The sequence below is a fragment of the Urocitellus parryii genome, chromosome 9 (assembly GCF_045843805.1).
Source record: "Urocitellus parryii isolate mUroPar1 chromosome 9, mUroPar1.hap1, whole genome shotgun sequence".
NCBI classification, from domain to species: domain Eukaryota; kingdom Metazoa; phylum Chordata; class Mammalia; order Rodentia; family Sciuridae; genus Urocitellus; species Urocitellus parryii.
This window is the reverse complement of record NC_135539.1, coordinates 21,655,586-21,671,174: the sequence shown is the minus strand read 5'-3', so window position 1 is coordinate 21,671,174 and position 15,589 is coordinate 21,655,586. Positions and strand designations below refer to the sequence as shown.

Sequence of the window (15,589 nt, the reverse complement as noted above, 5' to 3'; positions counted from 1 at the left end):
AGGTAGAGTGCTCGCCTAGCATGCGTGAGGCACTGGGTTCAATCCGTAACACCACATAAAGTAAAATAAAGACATTGTGTCCACCTATAATTAAACAATAAATATTTTAAAATAAATAAATAGGGTTACAGACATACCCTTCAAGATTTCCCCGCCTAGAGAAAAAGCAGGTCCAGACCTGCAAAGGTTCTATTCTCATAAACTTCCTCAATGAAACAGAGAGTTGTAGCTTTTCCCCTCATACCCCTACTGGGAATGCCTATACATCCAAGCAAGCAAGGAAGTTGCTCCAAAAGAACTCCTTGTGGAGACTAGTGATACCCCTCCTGGACTGCAGGAACTGGACAGCCTGGATAAAGCTGGGTTAAGTTCTTAGGAAAACTTATGAGAGTAGGAGATAGAAATGTGTTAGTCAGACAGGATTAAGGACTGTCCACCCCCCCCCCATCCCATGCAGGAGTTTACAAATAGGGTAGACAGCTCTTGACCAGTAATTCCACTGAAGCCTGAAGTTCTTCATCAGAACCCTAAGCCAGTCCCTGAGGCAAAGCAGAGCACGATCAAAATACTGATTGGACAGGGGACTCATGAACACCAGGTGCCCTAGTGGACTCAAAGATGAACTGTTTTTAAAATTCTAGCTTATGGTCTTCAAATCCAACTTACCCCCCCGTCTAACCTTTTCATATAAACCCATAGACAACAGACATCTGTGAGCAACTCACCCCCTGCAGAAGCTCTGCTTTCTATTATTTTTTAAAAAAATAGTTATTTTTTAGTTTTAATTGGACACAATACCCTTATTTTTTTAATATTTATTTTTTTGTAGTTGTACACAATAACTTTATTTTATTTATTTATTTTTATGTGGTGCTGAGGATCGAACCCAGGGCCTTGCACATGCAAGCCGAGCACTCTACCACTGAGCCACAACCCAAGCCCCTCTATTACTTTAATAAATTCCTGCTACTTTGCTCTCACCCTTCATGTCTATGGATCTCATTCTCAGAATTCAGAAGACAAAAAGTACCACACAGATCCTTGCCTCTCACCTGTTCCTTGTCCTCAGGGTTTGGAGTCCTAAATGAGCAAAGAGACTAGTGTTGGCTTCTTTTTTTTTTATATAATATCTTTTTTTTTTTAAGAGAGAGAGAGAGAATTTTTGTAATATTTATTTTTTAGTTCTCGGCAGACACAACATCTTTGTCTGTGGTGCCGAGGATTGAACCTGGGCCACATGCATGCTAGGCGAGCGCGCTACCGCTTGAGCCACATCCCCAGCCCTAGTGTTGGCTTCTAACCTGGAGGATTCCACAGGAGGGATAGATATAGCTGGGAGCAGCTCAAGGTGGTCAGACAAGGAGAGAAATAAGAGTATGTCCTTTTGGCTGGGCAAAAATATGTAAAACACCCTAGAGATCAAGTGAGTGCTGACAAAAGTAGCAGGCTGGAGGTTTTGTGATAGGCCCCTACCCAAGATAGCTGACCACCTTGGCAAAGGGAGAGGATGCAGGAAATGCAACCCAGGGAGGAGTGGGAACAGGGCAAAAAAGGGTTGTTAAAGAAGACTGGGGATTTAGCTTGGTGGAGTGCTTTCCTAGCTTGTGCAATCTAGATTCAATACACAGCACTGCAAAAAAAATAAATAAGGGAAGAAAGAAAGGCCCAGGTCAATCAGAGTGTCCTCCTATATCATCTTTGAGGAACCCAACACCTCCCATGGGGAGGATCTCAGACTACAGGCATACCAATCATGCGTCACCCTGCCCTTTTTCCTTATATCAACCTTAACTTTTAAAGAGTCAGCAGAACAATAGAAAGGAGGATTCTGGGGAAGGCTGTGGATCAAGAAGAGAGTGCAGTCCTGTGCCGTGGTGCAGTTTGTAATCCCAGAGACTCAGGAGGGACTGAAGTTCAAGGCAAACCGTGGTAACTTAACAAGACCCTGACTCAAAATGAAAAATACAAAGGGCTACAAGCTCAGTGGTAGAGGGACCCATGGATTCAATCCTGATATAGGAAAAAAATCCAGTTAATGGAGATACGGTAAAATAAGCAATGGCATATCCATACAATGGAATACTATGCAGAAAATATACTTGGTGGGGGCAGCTGGTAGGAATTGAACCCAGGACCTCACACATGCTAGTCAAGTGCTCTACCACTGAACCATACCCTCAGCCCAGTGTAGTAACATGAACAGATCTCCTGACAGTATGGTTCAATGAAAGGAGCATGCACAAAATTACGCATAGAATAATGTCATACTCATATAGAGTGTCATGTATATAGAAAGAAAACACAATATATTTTCTATGGGATATTATACACACACACACTATTGTTCTGGGGAACAACAGTAGAAAAAACAACTCCAAATGCAGTCTCTCCCACTATATATTCAGCTTGCTTCTGACGCCAGGGGTGGGAGGTGGGTGTCCTACACATCAAGCAAGTAATGTTGTAGCAACAGACAACAGCTAGGTGCCTTCAAATCTACCTGGGGAAAGGATAAGATCCCACAAGTTGAGGGATCAGTACCCTGCTGTCCTGATTCAGATGCCAACTATAGGTCACCTGTGCTTTTGACTAACCAGTTATAAATCAGGTGTCAGGTTCCTAAGACCCCTCCTTGAATTTCATTAATTTACTAAAGAGACCTACAGAACTCAGGGAAATACCTACTCATATTTACAGGTTTACTATAAAAGATATTACAAAAGACACAGATGAAGAGATACATAAGGCGAGGCCTGTAGGAAGGAGTGCAGAACTTCTTTGCCCTCTCTAGGGATACCACCCTCCAGAAACTTCCATCTGTTCAGCTACCCTAAAATTCTCCAAGCCCTGGCCTTTGGGGATTTAAGGAAGTTTTATTTTCTTAAATGTAGGTGTGATTGATTATACCATTGGCCCTCAGTGATCAATTAACCTTCAGCCTCACTCTCCTCCCTGGAGGACACTTGGCAGATGGGGCTGAAAGTCCTAACCCTCTAATTCTGCCTTGGCCTTTCCAGTGACCAGTCCCTAACCTGAAGCTCTCCAGGAGCTGCCAGTCATCAGTAAACTCAAGTCAAGCAAAATAACATCACTTTAGAAATTCCAAGGATTTTAGGAATTATATGCCAGAAAAATGGGATGAAAAATCAAATATATATTTCTGGCCAAATTGGCAACAAAGGAGGAAGAGGAAGGACAAGAAGAAATCAGGAGTAGGGACCCATGCCTGTAATCCCAGTGGCTCAGGAGGCTGAAGCAGGAAGCTCAAGAGTTTAAAGCCAGTCTCAGCAACTTAGTGAGGCCTTAACAACTTATTAAGACTCTGTCAATTTGCATATATATGTGGTTTGATACATACTGTTGCATTTGAAAATCTTGTGTATTGGAACTGGTTTTATACGAAACACTGAATAGTGGAAATTGTACAATTACAATCGTGTAATTAAAAGTATTAACCAAAAAAAAAAAAAAAAGACTCTGTCTCTGAATATAAAAAGAACTGGGGATGTGGCTCAGTGATTAAGTAAGTGTCCCTAGGTCCAATCCCTGGTACTAAAATAAAAAAAAAAAAAATCAGGATTGGAAGATGTAGTTGACAAAAATTATATCCTTATGTGTAAGATATTAATTACATTCTCTCATTATTTATATTGTTTAAAATAATTTTTAAATCTTATATTGCTGAGAGTCTGGAGTCTAAAATACAAATAACCAGCACCAGTGCAAAACTTCATAGATATCTCTTGTTTAATCTTGAAAACTCATGCAAACTCTGCATTCTGCTTTATAATATGTTTATTTAAATACAAACAGTATGTTCAATTTGTGCTTATGGTTAGATTACACACTCTTCTCACTGCCATCACTGTCGAGAATAATAATAAGGGCTATGGGTGGGCTCAGTGGTAGAGCTCTTTGCCTGGCTCTAAAGCCCTGAGTTCAATCCCACCACTGTAAAATTTAAAAAGAAAAAAAAAAGAGAGAATATTTCAAGATGCACCATACACCTGTAGAGTCAAGTCCTTCAAGGTGATCCTGAAATAGAGCCACTTTTATATTAAAAGTAAACTCCCTGATAACTGGTTTTCCACAGCCGGAGTTTCCAAGGAAGTTGAAACTATGACACTTTCTCTGATTAGCACAGCCTAGTTAAATCTAAATATGTGTATTTCCTGGCTTTTGTTTCTATAATTTTTTTAGGGGGGCCATACTGAGGATTGAACTCAGGGCCACTGGACCACTGAGCCACACCTTCAGCCCTATTTTGTATTTTATTTAGAGACAGGGTCTCACTGAGTTGCCTATTGCTTTGCTTTTGCTTAGGTTGGCTTTGAACTTTGATCATCCTGCCTCAGCACCCCAAGTCACTGGGATTACAGGCATGCACCAATGTACCAGGCTTGTTTCTATAATTTTTAAAATATTTTTTTAGTTGTAAATGGTCCTTTATTTTATTTATTTATTTTTATGTGGTGGTAAAGATCAAACCCAGTGCCTCAAGTATGCTAGGCAAGCACTCTACCACTGAGCCACAACCCCAGGCCTGTTTCTATAAATTTTAAATGCTTCTACAGTTCCAGCAGAGAAACAACCTAACTGCTTATCTCCAATATGATCAAGCTGCTTTAAATTCTTTTTTTTTTTACATCATTTGCTTATTTCTTATGGGCAAGTGACCAATTCCATCAAGCTAGGATAGCCAGGAAACAAGCATTTCCCTGCCTTTACTGCCAGTAACATCTTCATGCACCCCAGGATACCAAAACTGCAGTGTAAAGAGCCACAGAGCTCTAGTAGTTGCAAGGCCTAGAGATGTGAAGATAAATGAGATATGGAGTACCAAATCACTGAGGACATCAGAAGGCACAGGAAATGTCTTAGCAGTTTCTCTAGGTTCCCAGGTCCCCCAAAGCAGATGGGGGAGTATTTGTCTTAGTTCATTTACTGTGGCCATGATAAAATGCCTGAGACGCAGTAATTTACAAAAACAGGTTTCTTTACATCACAGTCCTGGAAGTCCAAGAGCATGGCACCAGCATCTGCTCAGCTTCTGGTAAAAGTCACATGCTGCTCCATGTATAGGAGAAAAACAAAAGTTGGGTGTGTGCAGAAGAGAGGATCATGTGGTAAGTGAGGAAGTAAGAGAAAGCCAAGGAAGCCAAACTCACTTTATAACAACTCACTCTCCCCAAAACTCACCCACTCTCATGGGAATTACTTTAATACCTTAATGAGGGTAAATCTTTTTTAAAAAAATATTTTTTATTTTTTTAGGTGGACACAATATCTTTATTTTTATGTGGTGCTAAGGATTGAACCCGGTGCCTCATGCATGCTAGGCAAGCACTCTACCACTGAGCCACAATCCCAGCCCATGGGGTAAATCTTGCATGACTCAAAATACCTCTGCTTTCCCTTTTCTCAATGTCATTATACTGGCCAGGTATGGTGGCACACACCTGTAATCCCAGCAGCTCAGGAGGTTGTCATAAGGATCACGAGTTCAAAGGCAGCCTCAGCAATTAATAAGGCCCTAAGTAACTTAGCGAGACCCTGTCTCAAAATAAAATCTAAAAGCTGGGGATGTGGCTCAGTGGTTAAATGTCCCTGGGTTCAATCCCTGGTACCAAAAAAAAAAAAAAAAAAAGAGGGGCTGGAGTTGTGGCTCAAGTGGTAGCACGCTCGCCTGGCATACACAAGGCACTAGGTTCAATCCTCAGCACCACATAAAAATAAAATAAAGATATTGTGTCCACCCAAAAAAAACTAAAAAATAAATATTTAAAAGAAAGAAAGACCATCATTACACTGGGAGCAAGCGTCAATTTTGGTTTGGACAAACGATATTCACACCATAATAGTACTAAAAGAGGAGATACTGTCCTCTAGGACACAAATGCTGAAAGGATCCACTTCTTTGTTTACATTTCATCATCTTACATCCCAAGGGATATTGACTGGGTCAGACCACTCAACAAGGAACTCTCTCTCTAGGAGTTGCCCACAAACTCCATCTCTCACCCAGTCAGCCATGGCAGACATGGGATCATTCCCATCAATGCACACAGCTCAAGTCGGGGCAACTCTATGCAGCAAGAACATGTGGCCACTGTGAAAAGAAAGTTCCCTGACATAATTCCAACCAAAGGGAACATAAATGACAGAGGTCAGACTTTGACTAAACATAGTAGAGAGACAAAGTCAAGGATAGTACCTGGAAGACACAGGACTCTTTGGATAGTTGGCTTTGGCTGCAAGAGTCCCCAAAACAGTCAAAGATGCTTCTCTCCTTCCAATCTTCTCTCCTTCACTCAGGGTAGGATTTCATCACAATCTGATGGCCCTCCCCATTTTCTCTCACACAGGTATCTGCCCTTATAAAGTTCTTGAATATTTAATTTTGGTATCTCCTTCTCAAGTACCCACTTCCTGAGAAAGAGACTAGGGACTCTTGGATACCAGCATCTCTCCTCAGCCACCCATATAGAAAGTTCAATGCCATGGATGTACTTTAGGAAGAAGGTGCTTGAGAGATCCAGAATGGACAGTAACTCTGGAGGCTTAGACAGTCAAGACAGGAAAATAAATTGTAGTGTTTGGAGTGTCTTGAAGGCATTCCTAGAGAAAGAGTTCCAAGATGTAGGGAGTGTAGGGACCCCAAGAATTCTATAGGGCCCAAGTGTAGAAATACATGGGACAGTGATAGAGGGTGAGCATGGAGAATGACTGGGCACCTCAAATGCAGAGCCAAAGACTTAGGGCTCGATCCTGTAGGCAACAGGGAGTTGTTGAAAGTTTTGAGCAACTAAAACATCTGACCACATTTGTAGGTTGTTGTGGGAGTCATTTGCTTGTTTTTTGTTTTTGTTTTTATTTTCCAATGCTGGCGATGGAACCTTTTTTTTTTTTTTTTAGAAAGATCATCTAAAGGCAAAGAGGGCAATTCGAAGGCTACTGTCTAAAAACAGGCCATTTATCTCTTCACACAGATTTAATGAGGAAGCTCGATTATAATAGTTTTTATTAATGGTGCTGGATTCTACAACCAAGTAATTCTTTTAACTTTATTGCTTTACTTTCTAGCATGAAAGAACTTCTTAAATTAATCCTCCATGTCTCCCAAAGCCAAGGTCTACAGGCCTCCCTCTGAGAGACACACTCAAATGTATTCCCCCTTTAAGTCTTTCTTATCCCACCCACAATCTCCTTTTACCTTCTCAGTCCCATAATCAGCCCCCAACAAGAAAATCCCCACACAGATTCAGGAGCCAGGGGACCCCAGGCTCTGTCTGTCACACAGCAGCAGTGACAGATCTAGCCTGTGAGAGTGAATGATCAGGGCCATCACCTTTGGATAAATGGTAGAGCAGCCTCCAATCCTACCTGCTCAAATCCCCAAAGGCCTCTCCCTCCAGCAAACTCACCTTGAGCCTTAGTGGTTACTCTGGAGCAGCCTCTGAGATAAAACTAAAGGTATGAACCAAGAAGTAAGTAGTGAGAGGCCAATTCTGTAAACCCTAGTGGGAATCTTTTATTTTCCACAAGCAGCAGGGCCCAAAGAGGGTCTAGCATCAGGTTTTTTCTCTTGGTGGGCAACCTGGGGGATTTCCTCGGTGTCTAAGACATTCCAGAAGCAAAGGGAAATAAGTTGAAGTTTGACTTATTTACCCACCAAGGCTCTGGCAGTTTTTAAATGTCTGTAGAATGGAGGAATATATTTTGGACTTATGACTTGATCTAACTAATGGCTGGCTAAAGAGGCAGGGTGTGCTTCTAAGTGTGATCCCACTGTGACCAGCAGCATCAGGATTCCCAGTGAACTTATTAAAAGTGATAATTTCTTGTTGCCTCAGACCTACTGCATCAGAAAATCAACTATCTATGTTTTATCTAGTCACTACTCCATGATTTGAAAAAGACCATCTGAAACAAGCACTAAGTAAAAGGTCTTCAGGTTTGGGGAGTCTAGAGCTCCTGCCCCAGGGCCTTACAGAGGAGTGGGATGTGAGGCTCCAGGCACCCCTTCTTCAGATTTCTCAAACTTCTCACCTCAATCTTCACCAAATCTAACCCGCATTCCCTCTTCTCCCTCAACCTCAGTTTCTTCCTGGAACTCTGGGCCTCCTGGTCCCCAGAGAAAGATTACCTAACTGACCTGACTCTGGATCTCCCTTCCTTATGGGTCCCATTCACAAGGACACCCTAATCCCTCTCAGTTGTTCCCGTTTATGCCAACTCCCATACTTTTCAGAACTTTTGGAGACACCCCAGTATCCAGCCCCTCTGCCCTGTCTTCAGCCCTGGCCACCCGCCCCCCACCCAAGTCCCTCCAGGCCTGACAAAGGAGACTCTTCCTATGGTCAGGACCCCAGCACCCCTCTCCCACCCAGACAGGTGGCTCAGGCCTCCTCCCCATCAGGCCCCACGAGCAATAGCGGCTGGGCATTCTTGCCCTTGTCATGCCAGCACACGTCAAAGAAGGGATACACCGGCCCAGGTAGGCGCTCGTGGAAGGCAAAGAGCAGCTCGAGCGCGTCGGAATTACTAGCATCATAGAAAGAGAGGACACCATCACAGAAGCTTAGGTAGAGGCCCACCCGTGAAGGCCGCCTGTCAGAGTTTCGCAGAGCACGTGGTTCCTTGGCCTCCACGTGCGCCTCCAGGATCTTGCCATCGCGCAGCCCCAGCAGCCAAAGGCCCTGTGAGGGTACTGCATGCAGTCGGCCACGTCGGGTGGCATCCGCTGCCATCACGCCGAGAGCCCAGCGAGGCTTGTCGCCCACCTCTACCTCCCAGTAGTGCTCGCCATCGGAGAGCAGCTGGTGCGCCACCACCGCCACGGCCTTGTCGAACTGGCGAGTATCCTCGCCCGCTGGCGGCGCTTTCTGCTCTGAGCATTCCACACGGCGGCCAGAGGGAGACACCACGAGACTGGGGTGCGCTGAGCTTGGGTCAAAAGTCAGCTCCTCTAGCGCTGCCAGAGAGACAGTAGTCAGGCCCTTGCCTCCTTGAGCCTCCTCTCTACCAGCGTAGGGCCAGCTTGTTTCCTCTAATCCTCTCAATATCTCTGGATGTGGGCCCCTCTCTGCTTTCTAGCTAGGGCCAAAAACACACCACTGAACTTCAGTTTGCTCAGCTGTAAAATGAGGCCGTGATTACCTCTCTAGGTGGTGGGGAAAAAGACTAAGTTGATATAAGGAATACACTGACTATCTGAGTGAGGCCCAGGGTCACAGAGCAAGAAATAGAACAGTTCATATTCTAGCTTGACCTATCCTCTGGGCCATAGTTGTCTCTTAAATATGCTGGGGGCACCTCCAATCCACCCCAACCCTCAGAGGCAGTAAGGGCGGCACCAGGCATAAGTGTTTGTATGGAGCTCTGTAACCTATAGCACTCAGAGGTGCTCTAGCTCATTGGAATGGAGGCTGAATTCTTGGACCTCCCCAAATATAGGCCATTAATATCAGTGTCTCACCTAGGCCAGAGTCCTCAAGGTTCCAAGAATTCTGCAGATCCTCAGCCCCCAATTAGCAGAAATCATCAACTCCATACCCAGAGAAGGGCTGGGACTGGCCAAGGATCATACAGGGAATCAATGGTTCAAACCCAGGCCCCAGCCTCCCATCTGCTGCAGCAGCAAAACCCGAGATTAGCTGCATTCTTTCCTTGTCAGTAACCCACTGTCAACCCCATGCCCTTAAAGGTCCTCCTCCAAGTACAAGTTATAGGGCTGCAGAGGTAAAAGGGCAATGGGCACCTTCCAAGCTGGGGTTGGCAGGCCTCTCTACATGTGGCTGGGGTCTGCTATCAACACCCGCACCCCATTATACAAACCCTGAGTCAGCCCCTCCCAGTACCTGGCATCAGAGCCCGGAACATCTTCTTCCACACCTGAAACTTGAAGTCATCTGAGATCACAGGCAGTTGGATATCCAGACGTGCAGGTGGTGGTGACTCTGACAGGATCTTCTGCAGTCTGGAGGTGGAGAGATGAGAGAGAAGTGATTGTGTGCAAGAAGAGTAAGAGAAAGTGCCCAAGGACAGAAAGACAGAAGCTATGGGAGAGGAAGCTCCAGGATCTCCCCACATCACACTCCTGCTTAAAACTCTTCTACTGGAGTTTCAGTTTGGGAATGTAAAAAAAAAAAGAAAGAAAGAAAGAAAGAAAAAAAATCCTGGAAATGGGAAATGGATGGAGATAGTTGTTGCACAACATGAATATACTTAATGCCACTGAACAAAAGCTGTGCATTTAAAATGGCCAAATTTTTGTTATATACATACAATGTGGGCAGGGGACCTTCTGTTGAAACAAAGTCCAAGCTTCTCATCCCTTTCAGTTCTTGCACTTGCTCTTCACTCTGTCCCCCACTGGCCACCCCTTTCCCTCTCCAGCAGCATCAAGCACACAATGATGCCTCTGTCCCTGCCCATGTCTACCCTAAAGTAGGATAAGGACCAGGTCTGGTTCATGTCTATGTTCAATACAAAGTTCAGGGACACAGCAGTGGGTGAATAGGGGTTTGCAGATTTATTGTGAGTAGAGGGTAAGCCAGCTAGTGACCCTAGAAGACTAGTACAAGTTGGGCAAAGGAGTAGAGCCAAGTTGATCTCACCTGCTGGTCACCAGGCAGTATTTCTGGAAAGAGAGAGAGAAAAAAAAAATAATGGAAGTAAAGCACACAGGAAGGACTCTAGGGATTTCTGAGGATGGGACAGACAAACACAAATGCTGAGTATAAGATCAGGAAAAATCAGAGAAGTTAAGATACACACGCTCAAGGCCATCCCAGTCTTTTACCTTTATGTCAATTTTTTTTAAAAAAAAGTGCCCCCTCACCAAGAAACTTGAATTTACCTGTTAAATATTTATACTAATAATGAATAAATAAATAATTATTATTTTTAGTAAAAAAAAGAAAGAAAATTATGCTACTAATTATGCAAACCTATAATGTCTGTGATATGGATGGTACCCACTTAAAGATAGTATTCTTCTGCAATGTCCAGCCTAAACTACAGTCCTGAAGCCTACTCCCTGAATATGTGACCCTGGTTCATCCCTGACCCTCTCTGGGCCTCAGGGTCCCCATTTGACAATGGGATGAAGCCTGAGCCAGGGGACTTGGGAGAGGAAGTCATTCAATACTCACCATGAGAAATTCAGTCTGTGGCTTGTCAGCTACCTCCTCCAGCACCTTCTCCATCTGCCGCAGCTGCTCCAGGTAAGAGTTTAAACCTGCCAGCTCCCGCCGCAAAGCAACTCCTGCCTCACCCCGAACTTTTTCTGCCTCACGGTCTAAAGAACCCTCCAGCGCAGCCAGGAACAGCCGCATCTTGCCCAGCTGCTCCCCAACAGCACTCCGGAACTGACGCACTGTCTCCTGGGGGAAATGGGAGAGAAGCAAAAGCATTTGGCTGGGAACTCCCAGCCTGGACCACGAGCAGGCTCTGCCATGCTAGCCCCTCACCTCCACTTCCATCAGCTGATGCTCCAGCACAGCCACACTCTTCTCCTTGCGCATACAGGCCTCCTGCAGCTGCAGCTTCTGCTGTGGGAGTTGTGTCTGGGAAGCAGGGCAAAAGAGGGAATTTGTGCTGCCCACTCCAAACCCACACCTTCCCCCTAAACTCATCCTCTGTAGCTCAACCTCAAAGCCAGCTCTACTTCCAGCCACATCCTCAACCCCAAACACATTTGCATGCCTTAAGGCCCTGGTCATTCAATTTTGTTAACTCCTCTCTGGCCTTACCTTCCACTGACCCTACCCTCTCATGCTGTTTGGACTCCCCCCTTCCACCCCCAGACAGGGAAGTACAGTACTTGGCACACAACTGGCTTTCAGGGTGAATAAAGGATGTGGAAAAGAAGAAATGTAATCTCTCCCTATTCCTGACTTCACACCTTACTTAAAAGCAGAACATCAGCCTAATTTCCAGCCAGGCTTCCTGCACACCCTGGGCTCTGGGAGCAGGCAATTTAATACATATGATCCCTACACGGACCAAGTAAACACAGCTGGATCCTACCCAAGACCTGTTAGTTTGTGAAATGAGAGTATAGGGAAACTCCTAATTGCTCCTGCCAAAGCCACTTCTTGCTGCAAGGTCCTAGAATCACCCATGCCTTACTGCCTACATGGCTTCCAACCTCGATTTTTTTCCTCTGCAGAATGGGAGCAGCCATGCCCACCTCAACAAATTGGAACCTTCTATTCTCTCAGGGGGAACCTGGGGGCCCATTAGGTGTTTGCGTAGTCCCCGCCCAGCAGGAGCCAGCCTCCTCCTGGGCCGGCTGCCAGATCAGTCTCCTCCCTAAGACGTCCTCTCAGGCGTCGTCCCCAACTGGTGCGGGACGGACAGACAGGTCTGGAGGCTCAAGGAGCTGGCTTTCGGAGGTTCAGAGGTTGCAGAGCTGAGCCATGGGGAAGAAACGCGACGCCATCCTGGAGGCATTGGAGAACCTGACCACGGATGAGCTCAAGAAGTTCAAGCTGAAAGTGGGGGCGGTGCAGCTGCGCGAGGGCTGTCGGAACATCCCGCGGGGGGCGCTCATGCCACTCGACGCAGTGGACCTCACCGACAAGCTGGTGGTCTTCTACCGTGAGGACTACGCAGCAGAACTCACCGCAGCCGTGCTGCTGGACATGGGCATGCAGGAAGAGGCGACGAGACTTAAGGGGGTTGCATGAGTCTCCAGCACCGAGGATTCCATTCATTCTGTATGAGTCTGGTACGGGGGCACGGGACCCAACCCCTCTTGCTCGCAGGGCTCCAGGTGTCCAGTTCTGCCCCAGAGTCTTCCTGACCCCTCCTCCTTCAGGTTCCCTCTTAAGCTCCCCTTCAGACCTCTGGCCAACCCCTCCCTGTAGTTTAGCGCTGGGCTGGTGTGGATCCTGGATGATTGGGTCCCTGGAGCCCTTGGAGGTCCCTGGGTCGCCTAACACCCTGTTCCATTTAATGGGTTTTGTTCTATCTTCACAGATAAAAGATGGGCGAGTTTGGGAGTTCTGGAGTCATCAGCAGAGGTGAGAGCATGGACTGGGCAGGCCCCTGGGAGGAGGCTCCTGCCATGGGCTAGGAGACCACCAACCAGGACTGGACTGACTGCAGAAAAGCAGAAGTGGGAGGGGCTGTTAGGCTACTCCCCTGGGGAAGTCTAGAGGCCTCAAATACCAGCATAAAAAACAGTTATCTACCCTCTCTAGGAGACTGGGGGCTAAGAAGAGGAGCAACAAAATGCTGATGAAGCACCCACCCCCACCCCAGCCCAGCATACACAACAGTAGGGGAAGACATTGCCTTCGTCCCCTCAGCAGAGATCAATCTAGGAACCCGCCCTTGCCTCCAGACTCCGCTTCCCCCAAACCTGCACCTGTCGTTTATAACCCAATAAATACTTCAAGACAGACCTTCCTGGACCCTTTGGATCTTTTGGCAGCTACATGCATGTGATTTGCATTCGTATAATATGCGCAAGCTAATGTGTGCCATTGTCTCCATTCGTCAATGTTTGTATCTTTCCTGGGTATCCATGAGGTTTGCAAAACTTGGGGCACGTACAACTGTGCGTGAGCTGTCGAGGTATTAAGGACTTATAGCTCCTCCTGAAAAGCAACCTGGACTATGCTCTTGGATGCCACCCTAGGCCTGCGCACTGAGGTGCAGGCCTAGGCATGCCTTGTCCTTCCTGCCTCCCTTTCTCCCTTTCTGTTAAGCCCCATGTGGTGACTCTCAGACATGTGAGTTTGGCAGCTTAAGTTTGTGTTGGGTGCAAGGGCCTCAGCCAAGCAGCTGTGCACTACAGGAGAGCATGTGCCCCGCCTCCTGGCATGCCTCAAATCTCAATCCTCTAGTCTTATGGGATCCCACGCCACACTTACTTGCCAGCCTGACAGGACCACCCGGGTCATCCAATCGCACATTAGCCCTCAATTCAGCAGACTCCGCCCCCACAATTCTAGGTTACTCCTGGGACTGCCACTGGGAAATCTAGTTGAGCAGCACTGCTCCCAGCCCGCCCCCCTACACTGGCCACCTTGCCCCATCTGCTTCCCCTAGCAACTCCAGGAGCCCAGGGACCTCTGAAGTCAGATTCAAATCAATGCAGCAACTTCCTGCTCCTTCAGGCCCTATGCTATCCAACAACTCCATCCCACCCCGAACCCTGCAAGGTCCAGCACCTTGAGGCGTGCATGGGCCTCGGCCGCAGGCAGCAGGCGGTGGCCGCGGTGTGAACCAAGAGAGGCACAAACACCGCACACCAGTGCTCTGTCCTGCTCGCAGTAGATGCTCAGAGGATCTAGGTGTTCCTCGCAGTGGCCTTGTGGCACCTGTGCCAGACCTTCCACCAGGCGAGCCAGCTGCAGGTTGGTGTTAAGCGCCTGCGGCCGTGTGGGTGCCTGACAACAGGGGCAAAGCACTGTGCCATCCGCTGCTGGCTCCCCTGCCACACGGCCCAGGCAGGCGCGGCAGAAACTGTGGCCGCACTCAGCGGTCACAGGAGCGTCGAACAGCTGCAGGCACAACGGACAGGACAGCTCCTGGTGCAGGAGACCTGGTGCAGCAGACATGGGGAACCTGGGAGGAGAAAAGGTGGGTCAGGGAGGCCCAAGGGCCTTGGCTGAGTCCTAGTCTGTGTTCAAAGGAAGGAGTTGCAGCCTAAAAAGACCTCACATCCCATACTGGAAGGGACTCTGGTTTGGGCCAAGGGGAAAGAGAACTCAGTTTCAGTCACAAAGGCAAATTCAAACATTTCTTCATTAAAAAATGTATCTGCCATCCGTGTATATATAATATGTCAAAATATACTCTATTGTCAGGTATATCTAAAAATAACACATTTTTAAAAATGTTAAACACACACACTCACTCACATATCCGTACCCTTAACAACCCCAGTTCCTAAACACAAAGTCAGGCTCCAAACAGTCTTGCCCACTATTCTTGCTCATCCTTGCCCCAGGCATCAGCCTCTAACTCAGGCCTGGTCAACCCCCAGCCCCAAATCCTCTAGAAATTCACCCCTAACCCTCCTCTCACTCATTTCTTAGATCCCCAGCCCACCCCTGCCCCATATCTCCAGCCCACCCCTGCCCCATATCTCCAGGCCCACAGGACTCACAGGTCTGGTTGGAGATCTTAGAACAAAAGAGACTCCCAGGAGGACCAGTAAGGGTCAACCCTACTATAGGAGAGTCAGATACACAACAGGCAGACTCAAAGCAAGGACAGGGATCTTACAGGGGCAGCTGGCAGTGGACACCACAGATGATGGGCACATAGTGAACAGAAGTCAGACCCTCCCAGATTAAGCCATGGCCCCAGGACTATATTTAGCTGTCCTGCCCATCCCCTCCCATCACTTCTGGAAACTGTTCTAAAAGTGAGGGCTGAGTAGTCAGCAGGCAGGCATCTCATATCAGGGCCACCTGTCCTGGCCCATCAGCTGCTCTCTCCCTAGCCCAGACTGGAGACAGAGCCTTCTACACCACAGAAAAGCCAGAAAACTGGGAGAGCTCTCCCCTTCTTCACGTCCACCTCCACACCCTATGGATTCCTTCCTCCTTGCCTATAACTCCTCCCC

General features: G+C 47.0%; 2 protein-coding genes across 5 annotated transcripts; one reads left to right on the top strand and one right to left on the bottom strand.

The window, feature by feature from the left end:
• Positions 1 to 7,004: 7,004 nt before the first annotated feature.
• Trim72 (tripartite motif containing 72) lies at positions 7,005 to 15,319 on the bottom strand. The gene is made up of 7 exons (XM_026400320.2): positions 15,128 to 15,319; positions 14,187 to 14,583; positions 11,475 to 11,570; positions 11,157 to 11,387; positions 10,620 to 10,642; positions 9,861 to 9,979; positions 7,005 to 8,974 (listed from the first exon to the last, which is right to left on the bottom strand). Exons 2-7 carry the CDS (start codon positions 14,574 to 14,576, stop codon positions 8,400 to 8,402), a joined length of 1,434 nt encoding a protein of 477 aa, XP_026256105.1. The 5' UTR covers positions 14,577 to 14,583; positions 15,128 to 15,319; the 3' UTR covers positions 7,005 to 8,399.
• Pydc1 (pyrin domain containing 1) lies at positions 11,577 to 14,178 on the top strand. Of its 4 annotated transcripts, none has more exons than XR_003301833.2 (3): positions 11,577 to 12,725; positions 12,988 to 13,031; positions 13,212 to 14,178. XR_003301833.2 is itself a non-coding variant. In XM_026400324.2 (2 exons), exon 1 carries the CDS (start codon positions 12,426 to 12,428, stop codon positions 12,693 to 12,695), a length of 270 nt encoding a protein of 89 aa, XP_026256109.1. In that variant the 5' UTR covers positions 11,577 to 12,425; the 3' UTR covers positions 12,696 to 12,725; positions 12,988 to 14,178. The 4 variants fall into 4 exon arrangements, 2 of the variants coding, with proteins under 2 accessions (XP_026256109.1, XP_026256108.1); XR_013344354.1 differs by having other exon boundaries at positions 11,577 to 12,736; XM_026400324.2 differs by having other exon boundaries at positions 12,988 to 14,178.
• Positions 15,320 to 15,589: the final 270 nt, after the last annotated feature.